The sequence below is a fragment of the Temnothorax nylanderi genome, unplaced genomic scaffold (genome assembly GCF_030848795.1).
Source record: "Temnothorax nylanderi isolate EJ_2023f unplaced genomic scaffold, tnyl_v1.0 TNYL_tig0044_pilon, whole genome shotgun sequence".
Taxonomy (NCBI): domain Eukaryota; kingdom Metazoa; phylum Arthropoda; class Insecta; order Hymenoptera; family Formicidae; genus Temnothorax; species Temnothorax nylanderi.
Window position 1 is genome coordinate 795,421 of NW_027249106.1, and position 20,189 is coordinate 815,609.

The 20,189-nt window shown below is 44.9% G+C and overlaps 2 protein-coding genes across 8 annotated transcripts; both read right to left on the minus strand.

The window, feature by feature from the left end:
- Positions 1-736: 736 nt before the first annotated feature.
- Positions 737-17,040, minus strand: LOC139771787 (transcription factor E2F5). 7 transcript variants are annotated; one of them, XM_071704831.1, is made up of 8 exons: positions 15,706-17,040; positions 7,873-7,970; positions 7,621-7,778; positions 7,313-7,451; positions 7,017-7,230; positions 6,650-6,923; positions 6,152-6,506; positions 737-3,871 (listed from the first exon to the last, which is right to left on the minus strand). In XM_071704831.1, the coding sequence occupies exons 2-8, from the start codon at positions 7,949-7,951 to the stop codon at positions 3,747-3,749; spliced, it is 1,344 nt and encodes a 447-aa protein (XP_071560932.1). In that variant the 5' UTR covers positions 7,952-7,970; positions 15,706-17,040; the 3' UTR covers positions 737-3,746. The 7 variants fall into 7 exon arrangements, with proteins under 7 accessions (XP_071560932.1, XP_071560933.1, XP_071560930.1 ...); XM_071704832.1 differs by lacking the exon at positions 15,706-17,040 and adding an exon at positions 14,629-15,150; XM_071704829.1 differs by lacking the exon at positions 15,706-17,040 and adding an exon at positions 14,104-15,150.
- Positions 17,041-17,476: 436 nt separating this feature from the next.
- Positions 17,477-19,844, minus strand: Archease (protein archease). The gene is made up of 4 exons (XM_071704839.1): positions 19,695-19,844; positions 19,443-19,467; positions 19,048-19,252; positions 17,477-18,636 (listed from the first exon to the last, which is right to left on the minus strand). Exons 1-4 carry the CDS (start codon positions 19,744-19,746, stop codon positions 18,451-18,453), a joined length of 468 nt encoding a protein of 155 aa, XP_071560940.1. The 5' UTR covers positions 19,747-19,844; the 3' UTR covers positions 17,477-18,450.
- Positions 19,845-20,189: the final 345 nt, after the last annotated feature.

Consider the following 20,189-nt stretch of genomic DNA (forward strand, 5'->3'; position numbering starts at 1 on the left):
TTCTTTGATTTTAATTCGCGTTATAACTTATTTAAGGATTAAAATGATAAAAATGTCCAGACATACATACGTGTCCAGGTTTGGTACATCTACCTTAATCCGAATACAGATAATCCACCTCACTATAGTTATGACAATATTAAAAACTTTAAATCTCTATATTTTTATCCTATACAATATAATGCCCTTAAATTATTAAAGAGTCTTTTAGTTTTTCTAATAAATCTCAAATTAATTTTTCTGTAACGAAAACTGTGAAAAATTCTTTTGGCCCAAGTTTTAGACACTATTTTTATAATGTTTATCATTTTTTATATTTACTGCACAGAAAGCTTTTAATACAATAAAAATACATATCAACACGCCAATGTCGGAATAATTAATTCTATATAAAAATTTATTTTATTACGTAAAATTAACGCGTATTTGGAATGTACCTTTCATATTTAAATATTTTCTGATTTGGCGCCATATGCAAACGGTAAACAAATTAGGGAAGGTAATAACATCACCTCATAGTCCTTGGATACCAGGATATACCAAGCAATGACAAGGCAGATAGACAGGCCAAGGCAGGGACGATGGAGGACCCATTTCACCGAAGGTAAGGTCAGGAGTTATTTGGAGAAAGAATAACTGGCCAGATGGAAGGCCTGTGAAGGAGAATGAAATCGCAAGTCGGTGTGCAGGATTAAATTAGCCAATAGGATTTATGCGAATGGAATAATAATGCACATTTCTGTACGATGTTACATAAGATTATATTTTGCAACTTTCTTCTCTGCGGTGTTCTTTTAGCGGGCCGGACCCATTAAAACGTGACAAAATGTTCATTCGTCGTAATGATACATCGTTCGATTCTTTCTTTTATTCCTCTTTTTGGCTTTTCAATTTCTATTTCTTCTCTTTACGATGATCGACCAGGAGATAATCGTATTTGCTATCAATTTCGTACAGTCTCTCAAACATACCGATCGAAAGAAGCGCGTATACGTAAACGCGTTGTCGCAAAATCTACCCTACTCACGATGGCGAACTAATAATCTTTCTTTCACACACTCATACTCTCTTTTTCTCTCTTTCTCTCTCACTCACTTTAATATTCAATGCTCCACTTTTCTATGCTCTCATTGTCTTCTCGTGGCCATATAAAAAAAGCGCTCGATGCCGGCTAGTGGAAAATGAAAACAGGATTAATACAATTCCTCCCGGCTGTCGCGAACGGGAGCGCGCCGAACATTGTGCAAAGTAACAATCTACAATTGCAATGTTGATTAAATCACATCGTTACGGAGCCTTCATTTTCAAGCACAATTATTTTCAGAACATCTGTAACAATACGTGTTATATACCGACTCTATTGAGACATTTCAAAAAATAATCTAATCCAATAAAGAAAATGTTACATCTGCGCGTTAATTGTATATATATTCTGAATCCTCTAAAAAAATTAAGTCCTATGGAATTATCGTATATCGTAGATCGTACAAATGCCACATACAACAAATTAATAATTTATTATAGTTATTAAGATATTTCAAATCGTTTTAATATATGAATTTAATGCAACAGTCAATTTCGTTATCCTGCACAACGTTTCTTCGCTATAAATGTAAATACACACTACATGTACACATACATGTACACGTATATATGTGTATATATACATACGTATATAAATGAAATTATAAACTAATATTTTGTTTCGTTTAAAGTGCTTCAATAATTAATAATATTAATAATATTAAAAGTAACTAATCCGTATTGTTTATGATAATTACATATAACGAAATATTCGCAGTGTCTATTCATTTGTTATATTTTTTACACACACACATATATATGTGCGCGTATGTATGTGTGAGGGGTGTATGTAATGTATACATACGTATATTTATGATGCGAGCTTACACTTGTATAATTGTTTTGTTAAGTATTTACAATTGCAGAAGGGTATGATCATTATTTTGTAGGCACTATGGCTTTGGACGTACACTAAGTTGTACGTTAGGGTACATCCTTGAGGGACTTCCAGACAATTTTTCCAGTGTATCCTTGAGATCTCGAGGAACAAGAAGAGGTATCTCTACACGAATCTCGCTCGATAAAACAATTCCAGCACCGCGTTACTCGACAGTATTCAAGTTCACCGGCAAGAAACTCCCTTTAAAAAAAATCCCGTGATCAAGTCCAGAATAGTACTGCGTCTTAAATCTTAGGATCTTAGACAATATGATCGATTGCGAATTGGGATTAAATACGCATTTAAATATGACAATATAGTCTAAGATCTTTCACTCGTTTTCGCCACTGTACATATGTACGTTTTGACTTTATCTACGTTCGTCTTCGTGACATCGATAAAAAGCTGATCAGCGTGTGACTCCTTCTAAAACCGGCTAGTAACATAATCATCATAAAACGATTAGTGGTCATCGCGTTCCATTTCCCTTTCAATGAATAACGAGGAATAAAATAATATATTTAAAACGGAAAACGACGTTTATTTATCTTGATTTGTCATTCGACCGGTCGGAGTTACAAAAGCACGCGAAATAAGACTACCATACTGTCGAATTTATTAACAAGGCAATATTTATCCGTTATTAAAAAAAATATCGTCCGGAGGGAGAACGATGGATTCTACTGTTGCATATTTAACTTAGGAAATCCGAGTCCCGATAATACGCACACAGTCGTTTCTCGGGCGCGCGAGCGTACGAAATAATCCTCGCAATCTCGTCTTTCTCCTCTCCCTCCCCTCTCCGTCAAACAAAACCTTATATCAGAAAGAATTCGATGACATTAACCGTCTCATTCATTTTACAGTTGGACAACTACGAAAAGCAATCAGATCGTTGTCCGACACGAGTACAGTCTGTCCTCTCTCTGAATTCCCAAATACATTCTTTCTTCTATCTCTTAGCTCAATTTACAATATTATTACAGATTGCACGAAAAAGCGCCTTCGCTCTTCAACCTTTCTTCCTTCTTCTCTCCCTCTCCCTTTCTTCCTTGCACACATGCACACGACAAACATAGATACACACGCATACATACATACACTCTCTTTCCTCTCCTATCTCTTTGTCTAATGTCTTCGCAATCCATTCCGCGAACGCGATCAACGCATACCATGCCGGAAGCACGCATTAACAATATTGTGATATGTTTATCCTGTGCCTCACGGTTTGGCTTCTTCACATTCAGAGTTTGTGATCCAATAAGAAATTAAAATGGTACGATCACCAGACATTTCGGAATGAAACGTGCGTGCGAGACAAAACCAAATGTTAAAATATTTTGGCGCAATCAGATCAATATCATTCCTTTAGAATTTTTATCTGGGACAGATAATAATGGACTGGCTAGTGTAAAATTATTTTACGGAAAAATATAATGCATTATATAGTGCAATTTACACAATCTGTCTTTGGTTTCTGTAGAGTAAAATTTAAAATTGCCTCTGGTGTGTCTTGATTATCTTATAGCTATTCTTTTAAGCGTGACGTCTTATAAGTACAAAACGGAAAACAAATTCCAGGTAGAAAATTGCGTGCTTGAAGAGACAGTTAATAAACAAAAAGGTCTTTGTATGCTCGCGATTCCTTACGAAGATCGACGTGCGGAACGAAACTGTCAACCACCACTGCGAAGGCGCATTGTAAAACTGACGAAGCAATTCTGTCTGTTTGAGGAACAGCCCAAAAAGACACGAACGCCCGTGCAATAAGCGGTTGATATTTCTAAATATTAAAATCGAAGAGATCCGAAAGACCCTCCTCGGTGCCTAACGAGAACGAGTAGTCGTTTTCGGAGAGAGGCGGTTCCAAAGTCAGTAGTTGTTCTCCAAAATCGAGAATACTCAGATCTGCAACAAAAGTAAGACGAATGATGGACTTGCTATAATATCAAATCTAGCCTCATTTTCATTAGATTGCTTGCAAACAATTGTTTGAAAGAATAATTCTGAAAGCTTTTGATTATGTATAAAAAAAAGACTTTTCAATATTTAAATGAATCACATATTACAGACGGATTCATAGTTACACATTATTAAGAAATATATATCAGTAATGCAGATCATCTAATTTACTTTAGTTTTCTTGTGACGCACCACAAGCACTTTTTATTTTATTAATTTTATTTAAAAAGTTTGCAATCAGTTATGAAGCGTTAAAGAGTACAATTAATGCATATTGTTAGTTTTTAGAATTACATGTTAAGAGCAGTTTGCTAAATACGCTTATAAGCTTTTATTAAATAAGTTTTGAAAATAACAATGCGATAATGTTTTTGTAATAGATCGTTTAGTCGTGTAAAAGTGCTATTTGTGGAATCAAAGTAAAGTGCTGCAAAATTCGGGTCGATTACATCAATTTCCAAATTACATATATGTTCCCCTTCCAAGAATTTTCAGAGATAATTATAATTAAAAGATTTTTTTATGGAAACATCTTGTATCCTTGTATTACGTGATAATATTAACGTGGTAACATTATATAAAACATAATAGAGGCCAATAATTAGTATAAGTGAACGTACCTTCGCACGACACGAGCTTTGCTGTTTGAAACCGTTACCTAACTAGAACTCTGCCTGTGATGTGATTTTGATAATTTTAACACACAAGTCACAGCCAGAGCTCCATCAGGGTACGGCCATCATCCATTGGTGAAAAGGCAGTGAAATATTCAAAAGAAAGGTAATATGGGTTATTAAGTTACATGAAAACATTTAACTTCCACTGCCTTTCTTTTGAATAATATTTGTCCACAAGTGATTATTAAATTGTAACATGCAACACGTTCTTTTCGAATGAAAAAGGATATAATTCAACAATTGCAAGATAATTATCTCACATACGTAATATCTGTTTTGCAAGTTTCAATATGCTTTCAATATGAAAAGAACGTCCAGTAAACGTCGGAGTTTCTTTTAGTAACACAGAGGCAAAAAAAATTTTTTAATACTTTATTTTAAAAAAAAGGAATACAACTGTACATATACAAAGCGTAAAGCATTAAACTAAATGAAGCATTAGAAATATTGCGCAATTAAAACAAGAAAAAATTGAGTAAAAAAAGAATGTACAAAATACACAAGATAGTATAGCAATGTATTAAAATCTCAACAAAAATATTGAATTATGAATATGCGCGGCGAGAAATCAAGAGAATCTTTTTTTCTTATACTATACGTTTAAATGAAATATTGGAAAGTCTCTTCTCAATTATCCTACATTAATAAATGCATGTATAATTTAAGCTGCATCTATCTCGAATTTTTTATGAAAATAAGTTTTGACAGTTGATCAAAAATTACAGCTATTTATTAATCTATAAATGGAGAAAAGTCTTTGGTATATTCAATCAATCTGTATCTTATCAAAAGTACATCAAGCAACATGTAAATAAAAAAAATTAATTTATTATATTTATTATAATTTAACATATAGTAAAAAGAAGAAAAAAAGATTTCTCGCTTCATTTCCGACATCATAATTCAATATGATTACAGTAAGAAAATAGAATTATTAATGCCAATTATAAAAGAACGTATTATCACATAATTGAATAATGTTATTCTTTCGATATTTGACATATTAGAAGTATGAATATATTTTAAATAAAAAGAAATAAAATATTATATTTACAAAGTAATACAGTATTAGATTTTGCGAAAAAAAAATTGATATATTTGACAACAAGAAAGAAGTAATTTATAATTTTTCAATTCTGATCACATTTGTTTTATAACAAATCATTTAATCTGATATATTTAAATATGCATCTCAATTTACAGTTTCACATGATCCAATTGCATAATCTATGAGAATATTCAGCACATGTTAAAATATAAATGAAAAGAACACAAAATTTATAAAATTAAAAATTTGACAAATAGTTTCCTTGTACGAAATAAAATATATAAATTTCGCAAAAATATAGACAAAAGCAAACAGAAGATACTAATAATTTATTGGAAAAAGCCTACCTTAAAAATTAAATATGTTTTCCCTACTTTATTCCTTTAAAATTAGTTTAAGCATTTTCATTACTTTTAGTAAATCCATTAGTATAAAATACGAAGAAAGCTTTTTTCGAGAAAAAGAGAAAGCACACAAGCATTATTTCCTTCTAAATCTTACCTGAGCTGATTTGGTCCTCTGTTTGGAGTTGGAATTTACCACCGCCCATTGGTCCATAATCATCGGATTCGCATAAGAACGCGTCCTTCATGCTTGTTATACTGGTAACTGTAGTTACGGGGGTACATAGACGAGTATTTATGAAACTCTCGTCGGAAGGTACTGGCTCGATTTGCTCGTCGCTTTCTCGATTAACCAACAATTCAGGAGGCAAACAAGATAAATCGGATTCTTTTGATTGAGGCACAGATTGCGTTGTCGCGTACCCGGGATAGGGTAACGTTTTGACTGTGGAATCCTCAGGACACAGAAACACACCTATTTCTCCGTTTTCCGACCTCATGTGCATTTGAAGCTAAAAATATTGATACGATTGGAATACAAGGCACAGTAAATATCTTTGATCAGAGAATATAAAATAGTATTTTTATTTTGACGTTAGAAAGCAATTGGAACAACAATATGTATAAATAATATCAAATTTTACTACTATTTTACCTTTTGTTGACCGCAGTTATTGATCGGTTGCGGGACATGGAGTGTAGCTTCCGGCGGGGCCTTCACAGCCATAATAACTTGGTCTTTGTACATTGAGACTGAACGTAAATCATGATACGTCACATAAGCGTATTGTCTGTCCGCGCAGAGTTCGCGAAGATTCTTATCGGCACCGTGGATCAGTCGATCCAAGGTGTTCTCTTTAGCTTCCAAATCCGCGACCTCCCTTCTCAGATTAGCGATATCGTTCCGATTGTTCGGTAACTGACCGCCTCTATAACAAGCAATTAACGTCTCAAGTGTAATCTACGATTATATCGATGCAGAATAGACGATAAACTGTATGATATACTAGGAGATAACGTACTTCCACTGGATATTGTTTTTACTTTTCTTCTCTAAGATACCGATGCCCTCTAAAACATTAGTAATGTCGTATATACGACGTTTTTGTACCTCCAACTTCTCTGACGCTACATTCAAGTCCACCACACCATCCTGACTGCTCTCGACTAAGTGAATGAACTTCTTTGTGAGCAAACTCAAAGACGTGTCATATCGTGTCCTCTCTACAGTTTTACCTGCAATACAATAAACGATTTTTTCCTTGGATGACACGCGAAGAAAACAGGGAAAAGGTCGTAGAGCGGAAAAGACATTTACTTTTGGTAGGTGTATGACCGGCTAAAGAATTCGAGCCGGATCTTCTGCGTTTACCTCTGGGTGCTTTGAAGGCAGACTGGCTGGGGCCAGTTGTCCCTACCTCCAAATTCAGTCTTCTTTTTACCGCTTGAACTGATATCTGACAAGAAGAGAAGAGCTTTGATTGGTCAATAGCATGCTAATTTAATCTCTTTGCACATATCAATATTGAGATTTGTAGACACATTAAGATTACTGTAAGAAATCTGATTACTATAGAAATTTTACCTCAGCATCAATTTACCATCATCACTCATCAATCATTTTACCTCAGCTCTTGGTGGTGGTTGCGTGGGTTTTCTCGCTATTTGATAACAAGGCGTTTGTCCGTACTGATGATCCTGTAAGTGAGGGCTTGGTGTTTCTTCCGCCACTTTTGAAGGTTGGATCTCATCCAAAGAACCGTCATCCAGGAACTCGGGCTTTACTGTAAAAAGATGATTCGAGTGAGCTAATCTGAGGGGGAGTTAACAATGACAAAATAACGCGAGACTTGGATTATCTCTCCGAGTGCAACTCACACAACTTTGTTTCCACCATGTCCGGAGTAACCGGCCTGGCTGGATCCTCCAGGATCACTTGTCTCCTTACCCGAGGCATCCTGGTAATGTGATTGTGTCTGAAATGAGGCACACGTGAAACTGTCAAATTACAAAGCCACACATCAATTACCTTCTAATTAAATAATCATGCTGCTTGAAACGCCATAATATTGACAATCTTCAAAAAAAAACTATACCGATATGATGTATCCTCAACAACGCGAGATGCAACAGATCGACGCGACCGGGCATTTCGACGAGATCGCGGATCTGCGGTCCACGAGCGGAGCATGCGAGCTAACAATAAGTTTCCCGTACGCGAAAGGTTTCTAGGTTTCCTGCCGCGCGACTCGCGATCGCGTCGCTATCGGCCATTCGACGTTCGACACGCGGGGAAAGAATCGCCGATTAACGGCGGCGCACGGACCTATTTCTAAGCACACGGCCGCATTTTCGGCCGTTAACCGCTGTCGAGTGCTGCTCGCCGCGAGCGAGCGCGCGCGCGCGCGCGCGTCACACGTGCGGTCGCGGCAGCGGCAGCGAGTGTCATTTTTAAATCCCAAGGTTTTTCGCTTCTCCGGCTCCCTACAACGGGGGAGGCGGGTGGAGGGGAAAAAAAAGACGCGCCGCCGCCGCCCGCGTCGTCGACGGATGGGCGACCTGTCCGCACACCGGACGCCGGGCGTAAAAGCGACGACCGACCGTGTGCGTACACGTGCGCGAGCGCGAGCGCGAGCCCCTTCACACCACGGGCAATACGGAAATAATAAGGGCGACCAAGCAATGCTACGTGTGCAGTATTAGCATCTCTCTTCTCCCTCTCGCGCGCCGCGCGCCGCGCGCCGCACGCCGCGCCGTCCGCCCGTCTTTGGCGGAAGGCGCGATCGGATTGCGCGGTGCGCGGCGCCGTGCTTTAGGTCGGACGCGCACGAGACTCGCGAGTCCAATGAAAGTGGCGGCTGCGAGCTGCGAGGAGCCAGGGCCGGCAGGGGAGGAACGACGCGACGGAGTTGGAGAAAATTTGATTCCGAGAAGAAACGCGAGGAAGAGCGGAATAGCTCCGTTAAATTCGAAATGTACGTGGAACTTGAAGAGCGACGAGAGAGATCGGATAAAGTAGAACCGGAGAAACTAATAGATCAGATGAAATTGAACTTGAAGATGTCCGGTTTACGTATACGTGATGTCAAATTTCGAGAGCGAAAGGGGAAATGGAACATGGGTACAATAGAAAAAGAGAAGATGACGCGAAGAAAAATCTTCTCTCAATCGGGCGTTGAAAATTTCAGATATAAAATTTTTCGTCTGTCCGCGGCTTATTGAAATGCCAGCACAGCTGATCGCCTCTGTCGTTATCTTTTAAAAGGCACGAAAGCAACATTTGTTCCATCATTATCGAAATATTTGATTGATAAGTCCAAAGTCGTTAATCGTCGATACCTAATCATTAATCAAGATCTCGCACTTTCAACTCCCGCCAGCGGCCAGCTGTGCAATTAGGCAGTTATATCTTTCGCCCAGCCTAAAAATAAGATTCGCGCGCATTTACAAATTTACGGCGATAAAGATAGGTATGCGGCGCGTATAATTGTATAAATTATAAATTTTCTCGAGGCTCGAGGGATAAGGCACGTTCGCGCGGAATGGTACTTTTCAGATTAGTTCGTCGTGTGTCAACCGAAGCATCTACACGTGACGCCGTTTATATCCATCAGAAGCTATAAATAAGAAGATTACGTTCTCGAAAGTCATTTCTCGCGTAAGTGTGTCTCCGCGTCGCGACGGTATAAACGTACGTAAAATGTCGCATCGGTAGATCTCGCGAGATTCCGCGAGATGTTTACCTAACGCGAGTTGGAACGTAACGCGATAAAGATAGCACATGATTTTAATATTAAGATATTAAGATTTTAATATTAAGATATAGCGGCTTCTTCGCGCTTGGTCAACAATCGCGATATGTATACTCGGCATAAACTTTAGATTCGTCTGTCTCCGCAGTCCGCACCGTCCGCACTGAGTCCGTAGGTACTCTGACAAGCGAAAATCGTAGTCAGTTGTACGGCTCTTCATCGAATGCAAACACGTTCGCTTCTCTGTGTTCTACGACAGCGGTTCTCAAGCCGCATTTTCAGCGAACTCGAGATACTCACAGGAGCGCAATCAGCGAAACTATTCTCCCCCTCATCGATAACTCGATTGTTACTATTGCAATCAAGTTAAGGAAGCAAAATTCAACGAATTTGGAAAAAGTAATAAAATTATGAAAATCGATGTATCAAATGTATAAATAGTTCTTTACTCTTGCAAGTTATTCTGCGAAAGAAATAGAAAATGCTTGATCTCAAAAATGAATAATTCAAAGAAAAGATTTCTTATTTTTACATCGAAAGACAGTAAATTACTTTGATTTGCGTGTTATCTTATATTCCATTGCTTAATTGTTACCTATGTTTGATCGAAAGATCATCGGAGAAGAAAAAGAGATATCTAGAGGTAATCAAAGGAGAGAAGTAAGTTAAGAATATTATATCGCAAGTATGATTTAAAAATCGAATGAGCTAACTTAAGGGCCTCGCACGGCAAAGGCTTGGTATGCGTCCGAGAACGGACCCATGCATGGTGCGCTCGGGCCGGGGAATTTTAGAAAAAAGAAAAAAAAGAACAAGCATTCCGGGACAAGCCGTTCGTTCCGGGTGCGATTTAAAGAGACGGTGATGCTCGCGTCTCGAAAATATCCTATTCTGTACTTGTGACTTATCCAACTCCGATCATAGAACATTTTTGTAACGTTTTGGAATAACACCACATGGATGTAAATATAATTGTTTGGATCTATTCCTCTTTGGACAGATCGATTACGCTTTCGATAATTTCTCGTTTATTATTTATATAATTCTATACATGATAAATATAACTTAGAGCTTGATAACATTAGAGACTATATAAAACTTTAAAATCATTCAATAACGTTGCAAAGGAACGTATATTCAGTTCCATTAGGATATCCCAAAATGCAAACGGATGTAAATCGAGAGAGAAAAAATTTAGAATTGATGTTACAGCGCCAATAAAAAAGCTAACGCAACTCGCAGGTCGAGTCTTCTGCCGGGTACACAACCAGCTAGTGAGAGTTACTGGGATCTCCCGAGACCAATAGCGTCACAATTTGTGCCTGGAAGGTTGGGAGCAATGCACAACGTCATTGATTGGTCAGCCGTTATCTCGAAACCAAGGTACGTACGAAGTATCGCACGGCACATCGGCTGCACTCGATGCAAAATTAATGCAGCATCGATTGAAAAACAACTGCTTCTTTAACAGGCGACGACGTCGACAACATCGAACTATTTGTTCATTTCTTATCTTTATCTCGACGTGGAGGATGAGATCGCTCGATTTTTGCCTTCCCGTCCGCCGATTGGTCGCTCGCGGGGATGGCCCGTCAAATCAACCTCTCGGCACGAGGTTGGCGAATCGACGATCTCACTAACGACGATCCCGGAAACGTGTTCTCGCGTGTTTGCGAACGAAAAGCCTATTCGATTACTTACTCGGGGATTAACAAGCTCGAGGATTATTACTAACAACCGCCGACAAAGGGATTTCACGACTTTGCTCCGTATGTTCGCAACCGGGCACAACGTGGTACTAACGCCGGGTTCTCAGTGCGCCGAAGTCAGGAAACGTCGCCGCCGCTACCACGACGATGGCGGCAGCGGGCGTCCACGAGACGTGCGCTGTGCGAGGATGCAAACGAATGCGCAATGTGTCTCGTGTGCACGAGGCTTCAGGCGGCCAGATGTGACGAGGCAGACCCTCTCTCTTTCTCTCTCTCTCTCTCTCTCTCTCTCTCTCTCTCTCTCTCTGTCTCCCTATCCCTTTATTATTTCGTTCTTCCGTTCGCAGAGGTCTTAGGTCATGAGCTCTATCGACACCAGCATAACCATATCCTATAGGGTGGTTTCGACTAGCCCCGATTAATTTAATCAGTGATTAATGATTATCAAGTAATATCTATATACCGTTTTGTGAACATGGATAACGTATAGAACAAAATTAGATGGAGCAATGAAATATACAGTTGGAAATTTTGCTTTAGACAATTCTGCCGGTTGAATCAATTGCCGATTAAATTAATCGGAGTTTGAACAAAGTTGCCCTTAATCTCTATTTTTTTAAATTCTAGGACCGCACACGGGGACGAGACTCAACGAAAATTTCAAGCCGCTAGTGTCAGGAATTGTTTAAAACGTTTATATTTCGCAATTTAGCAAGTAAATTCAATTTTATAATTGGCAGGCACATAAATTTTGAACATTTACATTTTCCAGTCATGTCCGACAATCTGAAAAACGGAATATAGTCCACGTAAAAAAAAAGTGTCTTAGAATTAACTGGCCGATTAAGCGAATGGTAAAATAAAACAATAGCACTTTGGACAACTCTAGCAAGTTCAGTTCTTTCTATTTCGCGTCTCTCGCTTCTCTTATCAAAATCTGACGAGCGGTGCCACGATCCTAGCTCGACGTAACGTGCAATCAGCTGTTAGCATCGATCGAAGGCCACGCGTTGCCGCCGGCGTTCTCGCGCCGTCGATTGTCAGAATTCTCGATTCCTTCTCGAAAGAGCGAGACCCCGGTCCCCGAGGAAAAGCGCTATCGTTCCTTGTGGGACGATAACGGCCAATGGCACGCGAGCGGAGGGGAAACGATGCCTCCCTATTGGCAGAGCTGTCAAATATCGCGCGCGTCGATCATTTTCGCACGTTTTCGAGAATCGAGGTCCGCTCGAGGTCCGCTCGTTTCGTTTTTCCGCGTCCGAAAAACGCCGATATTTAAACATTGGAGAAAGAGAGAGAGAGAGAGAGAGAGAGAGAGAGAGAGAGAGAGAGAGAGAAGGCGCGAAAAAGCAAAGCGACCGCAAAGGTGCCTTCAAGCTGCCTTCACTCGCGCAACGACGCGACGTACCGCTCCTTCTCGGCTGATCGGCTCGTTTCCCTCTTCGCGCCACCCTTACGTCAATCGAGACCAGCGTTCGCGGAATCTCGAGAAACTCGATCCAGTGCCGTATCACCGGACGAATAATAAGAATCGAAGTCACGACCTCGTGCACACCGACGCGCACTCGCCCGCTCCCTGAGGCGCGTTCACGCACGCACACGCACGCACACGCATGCCGGCTAGGCAGGACGCGGCACCGGTGACCGGAGCGGAGGAGAGATACGCGCGCTCCCACACGCGGGCGCGAGCACACGTACGCGCGCGTACGTGAAAACGCGCACCATCGCGTCGCGGCGAACTCGTTTAAAGAGCCGAGACGACACCGCCGATCGCTAGTAAGGTGCGCTACCGGCACGACATAAAGGAGCAGCGCGATCGCTCCGTTGCGTTGCTCCGAGGATGCTTCCTCGTTCCTCGGCGCGTCTTATAGCCAAAGCGAAACACGATGCTTTCTACCGGCGCGGCAGCCGGCGAGTCGAGACTGTCGAGAGTCGAGGAAGGGTCGCGCGAGCACCGGGTGCTGACCTGTTGGCGCCGGGCGCGTAAAGCCACGTTTCGGCTGGGGAAGTCGTTAACAGTCGCGGAGATCGACGCCGCCTCCGACGACGACGATCCTCGTCGATCTCGAGCGAGAAAGAGAGACGGAAGTAACGAGTCTCGGCGCGGAGAGTCGGAGAGATACGGGGCCGCTCTCTCGCGCGCTCTCTCGTACGCCGCCACCGCCACCGCCACCGCCACCGCCACCGCCACCGCGACGCGGACGTTCCGTCTCTCTTCCTCACGGCTCGCTCCCGGTTTTTTCTACTTACTTGGCTGCTTGCGAACGTGTGCGCTGCGCTGCGCCGCGCCGCACCGCACCGCGCCGCACCGCACAGTATTTTGAGACGGAGACCCGCGCGCTCTCTCTCTTCCGGGAGAAGATTCAGCAGGCCAGCACCCGGCGCGCAGCGCGTGTCACAGGACGAATGGAGCCGGGCATCCCCCAGTCCGGGTGATCCCTCGTTCCCGCGGCACTCGACAGGGATATGGTACGCGAGAGCACGGCGAGGCTGATGGCAAAACCGTTGCCGGACGGAGCGAACGAATGTCCGAGAACGACAATGACGACAAATAATTGGCAAACGCGCACGTCCCCGTGCCCTTCCTCGTCGGGCCTCTATCGCCTCGAGACTCGAGATGTACCTCGGATTATCGCCCGCGATCTCACCCTTTCCCTGCGTTCTCCGCGTTCCCTCGACCACGTCGTCGTCGTCGTCGAGCTGCGGTTTTACATGCTATCGCCGTACTTAGCGATTTCTCCCTCTTTCTCTCCCGGCATGCGTCCCTCTTTTTCTCTCGAGGCCGCCCGTTTCTACGAGCGTGCTGCTGCTAGAGTACGGTGTCCATTTTCTGCGCGATCCGATACCGCCGCCGCCACCGCCACGGTTACGCTACGGGCTACGCACAGGCGGGTCGACGCAAGCAAGACAGGCAAGCAGGTAGCCAGAGGCGAGCAGGCGGCTCCTCGCGTAACGGAACAGAAGGGCGTCCGTCGTTCCAGAAAGATACGCTGGATCGAGAACGTTTCGGCCGTTTTTCACCGTCTAAAATACGACGTGGCGCGTTCGCTCGGACCTTAGAGTTAGAGCGAGCCCCGCCTCGGCATGCTCGGCACGCTCGGCTCTCGGCTCGGTTCGACTCGACTCAGGCCAGGAGCCAGGGCCAGGAGGCCGGCGAGCGAGGAGAAACGAACCTTCTCTCCCTCTCTCTCTCTCTCTCTTTCCCTATGCGGGTCTCGTTGCGTCGCGCGTGCACATACGAGGCTGGATTCTGGAAGATCCGGGCGAGAAGATCGGTCAGCTCGTTGGTTCTTCCGATCGAGTGTGTAACCGTGTAGACGGGACTCCGTGGCGCGCTGGCACGACTGGCCGATTCGGGCAACGAGGAACGGACGGAGTCACGGAGTGTGCCGCGTGCGCCGCGCGCCGGTGCTCACTGCTCGCGAAGCCCAAGAGAGGGAACGAGGGAGAGAAAGAGAGAGCGGAGCGGAGAGCCACAGCCGCGTGTCCCTGTTCCCTGTCCGTGCGTATATTCGCGAACGAATGTCTGGGGAGGCCTCCGCGGCCCCTCTCTCGCGTGCGAGGTGGTGTACGTACCGGCCCTCCGCGACACCAGCTGCGCGTATCGGCGTATACGAGACCGCAAACGTCGACTCGGTACCGTCGTCGCGTCGCGTCGCGTCGTGTCGCGCGGCGCCGCCGCCGGCGCGTGTATGGTGTATGTGCCGTATGTGCGGCCGCGGAAAAGCGCGGACGCGCGACGGCGTGAATGTGTCAGCCGTTCGCTCGCGCGCGGCGCGCATGCGCCGCCTAGCCGTTAAACGTGCGTACGCGCGGACGAACGAGTGAGCGAGCGAGCGCGCGAGAGAGAGAGAGAGAGAGAGAGAGAGAGAGAGAGAGAGAGCACGATGACGCTTCCAAATGTGTACGTGAACGAGTCGCGCGACGTCGTTGACGATGTCGTGATAAGGGTGCGCTCGCTACGTCTCGCGACGTAGCTTGTTGAAGCTTCTTCGAAAGATTTCCTCGAAAGGGAAAACCGACAAGTTTCGTAATCGATAGAAATCTCTCTCTCTCTCTCTCTCTCTCTCTCTCTCTCTCTCTCTCTCTCTCTCTCTCTCTCTCTCTCTCTCTCTCTCTCTCTCTCTCTCTCTCTCTCTCTCTCTCTCTCTCTCTCTCTCTCTCTCTCTCTCTTTCTCTGTCGCTCTCACTCGACGTCCGACAGGTGAGTAGGTGACGCTTAAAGATGACACCGCGAGGCGTAAACTTACCCGAAGTAGCGCAGCTCTCGGAGTTATCCTGAGCAGCGCGCGAGCGCGCCCCTCGCGACGATTCAGGCAGACTCGGACGGGCGGAAGGCACTTTCGCGGACCGGTGAGCACTTGAGCAGCGGCCAGCGAGCCCGGGACGCGTTCGCTTCGCGTTTACGCGGCGGCAGCGCGTCGTTCCTTGCCGCCTTTCATAAGTGCGCGCGCCCGCCCGACCGGACGGCGGCACCCTCGCCGTACTGGTTGCGGCTTGCGGCACTAGTGACGGTGGTCGATCGTCCGTGTGGGTGTGCGTGTCGGTGTTGATGGCGATGCCGTGTCCGTGAGCCGGCGTGCCGCGGTACCGGCCATCTGCCGGTCGCGCGCGACAGCTGAAATACGCGCGCCAAAACCGTCGCCGCGCCGCGCCGCGCCGTGCCGTCGCCACTAGCTTCGCCGCTTCGCGTTGTATCGCGCGTCGCGCACCCGATATGCCCGAGCCCGAGCCTTTTCCAGACGATATCACGAGTATCACCGAGTATCACGACATTCGCTCGACCCGCGGATCCCCGGGCGCGAGCAAAGATGCAAAGATACAGGAGATGCAACGGGAATGCCCGTTCTAGCGAGAGCGACGCGCGATAACCGCCCGCGAACGTCAACTCGTTATTATCGGGATTACGAGCGCGTCCCGTGCCGTTTCACGCGCGTCATCGCGCCTCGTCGAGAGTTCGAGAGTCCTCGGTGTCCTCAGCCGAGAGGACTCGTCCGGCGTCCCATCGAGCGTCGGCGGTCGCTTCGCGTCTCGCGTCGCCGTCCGATTTACCCGCCAAAATCCCGCCGACCGCTACTCCGTCGAGGTTCCGGGCGGCGATAGCGCCGTTACCGAGAGATATCCCTGCGGCCGCCGCTCTCCTCCTCGTCCACGTCAACGTCGACGTCGACGTCGCGGCACCGGTTATCCGGGTTATCCACTTTCGGCACTCCCGCAGGCATTCCCGCGTTTCCGGAGCGCACTATTACCATACCGGTCCGCCATGCTCGGGGGTGTTGGCGAACAAAGTGAGCCTTCTCTCTCGTTTTCCTTCTTTCTCTCCCCCTCCCTTCCCCTTCCTCGTAGCCCTTTTTTCCTTTCTCTTTCTCCGGTCTCCCTAAACGCCGACGGGGTCCCTTTAATCCGGGGCCTAACGGCCTCGGCGAGCGGATCCAGGGGGGTCGGAGGGGCAACGGACAGCGTTACGCAGACGACACTCGCGAATTATGCAATTTAGTGACGTATTAATTTGACAACAGCCGTACAAGCGGCGTACGTGCGCACCCGCGCTTTCGACGATCCTACCGGACACTGATCAGCGATCGCTGATGCCCCTCGTTTCTTGCCTGGTCTTGCCCCGAAACTCGGCGTACGATCGTCCCTTCCTTCGCGAATGGAGGGGCATTCGACTGCAGGGATGTAGCGGGACGGCGTGGAAGGCGAGAGCGGGCCCCTCCCGCGAGAATGTCGCCGCGCCGCGTCGAAAACGAGACGAGAAAATCGATGGACGGTGTGACTATACGGGGAAACGGGGATGATATTGCCGCCGGCAAAAAGTCGCATTTTTTTATTTCGATTAAATTACCGATCTTGTTTTATCGCGGAATCGTACCAAACGCGTAGGAGAAATACAATCTCGCCAGAGAGCTCCGCTACAGCGTATCTTTCGCAGGAAATATGGGGTTTCGTGCAAATAATGTTATATTATCTTCATATTTTTTAGACGAGATTAGTTTCTCAAGAGATGGGAATGCCTCAATGTTTCAATGCCAATTGTTTTATGTCACAAAAATACACACATACTGGATAATTCAGATGCAATAGAATGTACAATTCTATTGGACACTTGTACAGTTAGTAGTTACATAAAAAGAAGTAAGACGCGCTATCAAGTGCTTACACCTTCCAACAACGTCAAATTTAGCGGAAACTTATGGCCTAGTATTCAAAATTAATCAGTTTTTTATTTTACTGCTGATAGATGAGACGTATAATCATGTATATGCGATAAGTATTAGTCAAAAATATACATTTAAAAAACGTTAACACCCTACTTTAAGTTTGTTAAAATGGCCTGTTTTTTTTATGACGCGCGCAAAATGTTGCTGTCAATTTACTTATGGTATCTTCTATATTTTTCTCACTTTCTCACATGATCCCTGCGAGGGAAATGTGTAGAAATGTGAGAAAACAACTCTAAAGGAGAAACGTAGTTTAAATAGAACAGCTATTCCAAAGTAGAAAGGTCTAATGTCTAATGCATTGATTATATTTGTTTGTCAACTAGCAATGTTAAATAACAAAAATATGTACAAAAATACGTAACGATAACGATAAAAACTGTCGTACGCTTTCTTCTTACAAACGGCTGTCTAAGTAGATCCCTCTTCCCTGCGCTTTCCCGGGAATCTGGGTAATCTTGGTACATACCTGAGTCAAGTCGAGCCAAGAAGAAGGGAGGCCCGGTGCATTCTTCGTAACGTATTTATTTGAACCCTACGGGGCAAGTACAAAAGGATCGCATCCTATGTAGACCTTAGGGGAGGCATACGGTTTCCCTTCTTGCCCTTCGGCCGCCTCCCCCTACTTTTTCCTCTAATCCCCCCCTGCTCGAGCCAAGTCATCCCCCTTTTCCTTCCTATTCCTCCCTGCCACTGTTTTTAGAGCGTTGTAAGAAAGTACAACGAAATATCGTTAGGGTATGTGTGCATTGCGATCGGCGGACGAGGGTTGTATCATATATCAATGATCACGAAGATCTCGGGCCGATCCACCCGCGGACGTTCGTAGATCTGCATCGCCGAGTACGTGATGGCCTTTACCTCGCTGCCTTGCGTGTGCTTGCCAATCACGAACTCCTCACCGTACGCGGTTGCCTTGATTTTAAACTCTTGCCGGTCAAATTCGGTAATCTTGACTTTCTGGTGACAGACAGGTGCGGATATTTTAACCTTTGGCTTTGGCTTTGAATGTGGACGCGGTAAGTTTCAAGATGTTCGCGATTCGACCAAAAGCTACTACTTGACCATGTTTTCAAATTCACGAAAAAACTATTGTCATAATTATGAAATTAGTCCTAATCCTATTATATATTACTTAATAAATTTACATTCTAATATGTATTACTTATAAATCCATGCGTGAGAGTAAAATATTAAAGAACTAATGATTTTTAATAAACAGGAGCTCATTATTTTGTGTAAAATGTTCATATGGATCATATAATTATATATTCCATAACGTTATCAAGTTATGGACGCTATTGCTGTAATGATAAATTGTCGACATATGTCTACTCCAATAATTTACAATCAAGAACCAAGAGATTATACCTTAGCGACTATGTACGGCTCGGCGCTGAACATGAAGAGCAGCTCGTCGAGAAAGTGGAAGAGCAGGCTCTCCATATCATCACCGTCGGCCTCGATGTGATGCACCTGCGTCATCTCCACGCGCTCCAGATCCGTCATGTAGTTGAACATGGCTATCGCGCATTGCTCGAAAGCCTCGTCCAGGGTGTCGCCCCATGAGTGCAATCTAAAGACACAATCGGTAATTCGATAATCGTCGAGTCGATCTCCGTCGCAAAGTAACATTTTACGAGATATTGCTTTTCAACGTCCATCGATCCCTCCGTACGCGATTTCTCGCGCGCTCTTTTAGGTTAGCCGGCGAAGTAACCTCCAAAACGAGCCGGTCGACGCTGCAACTGAATGTAAATACTTACTGCACGTCCGCGGTATGATCCAGATCTGTAACAGAAAACATGGATTTACCCGTCAACATTTCCAGGACCGAGGCTGCGGAAGAGATTAGCGTCACGCCGGAAATTTTGCGTCAGCCGCGCGAAGCGAGGAGGTTAGGATCCGTCGCGCGAGGACGCGCCGAAGCGTATGTACGTTGTCAGAGAGAAATACTTTCGAGAGGAAAGCGAACGAAACGGTAATGCCAAGAAAAAGAGCGCGCGATCGATACTCACACTCGTATTTGACGGGCGGTATCTCGAGACTCTCGTTCGCCAGCTCGTCCATGTCCGTACTCCGTAGTCGCGCACAGCTGATTCTCCCACGTAACACGTAACCGTGGCGATCAGCTGATTCACTGACGGGGCCCGCCGCTGGCCGCCCGCCGCCCGCCGCCCGCCGCCCGTCAGAACGAGGACGCGAGCAACGGCGACGTAGTTCGCGTAAGTGAGTTCACGCCGGTCAGGTGACGCCACTTACCGCTTCGCGTATGGAGTAAACACGTGGCTCGAATCGGTGTTTGTCAGCGGATATGTGAAGAGCGGTCGACTCGGAAATTCGGAACCGGCAGGTTCCGGATTTGATTCTAATCCTTATCCCATGTATTTGTCATTTATAAAAGATTGATTGGAGAATTGAAGATTGTAAATTTCTCATTTCGGGAACAATAATCTGATACGTTACACACACATTATAGTATAAAAATTCGCGGACGTATCGACCGATGAAAA

Excerpts from the sequence above, each read along its gene's own strand:
- LOC139771787 (XM_071704827.1), bottom strand. The coding sequence starts at position 8,185 with ATGCTCCGCTCGTGGACCGCAGATCCGCGATCTCGTCGAAATGCCCGG. Across the intron at positions 7,971-8,090 it reads GTTGAGGATACATCATATCG|ACACAATCACATTACCAGGA; the intron begins GTATAGTTTTTT and ends GCCTCATTTCAG. Across the intron at positions 6,924-7,016 it reads AAAAACAATATCCAGTGGAA|AGGCGGTCAGTTACCGAACA; the intron begins GTACGTTATCTC and ends TGCTTGTTATAG.
- Archease (XM_071704839.1), bottom strand. The coding sequence starts at position 19,746 with ATGGACGAGCTGGCGAACGAGAGTCTCGAGATACCGCCCGTCAAATAC. Across the intron at positions 19,468-19,694 it reads ACCGCCCGTCAAATACGAGT|ATCTGGATCATACCGCGGAC; the intron begins GTGAGTATCGAT and ends TTTCTGTTACAG. Across the intron at positions 19,253-19,442 it reads GATCATACCGCGGACGTGCA|ATTGCACTCATGGGGCGACA; the intron begins GTAAGTATTTAC and ends TTGTGTCTTTAG.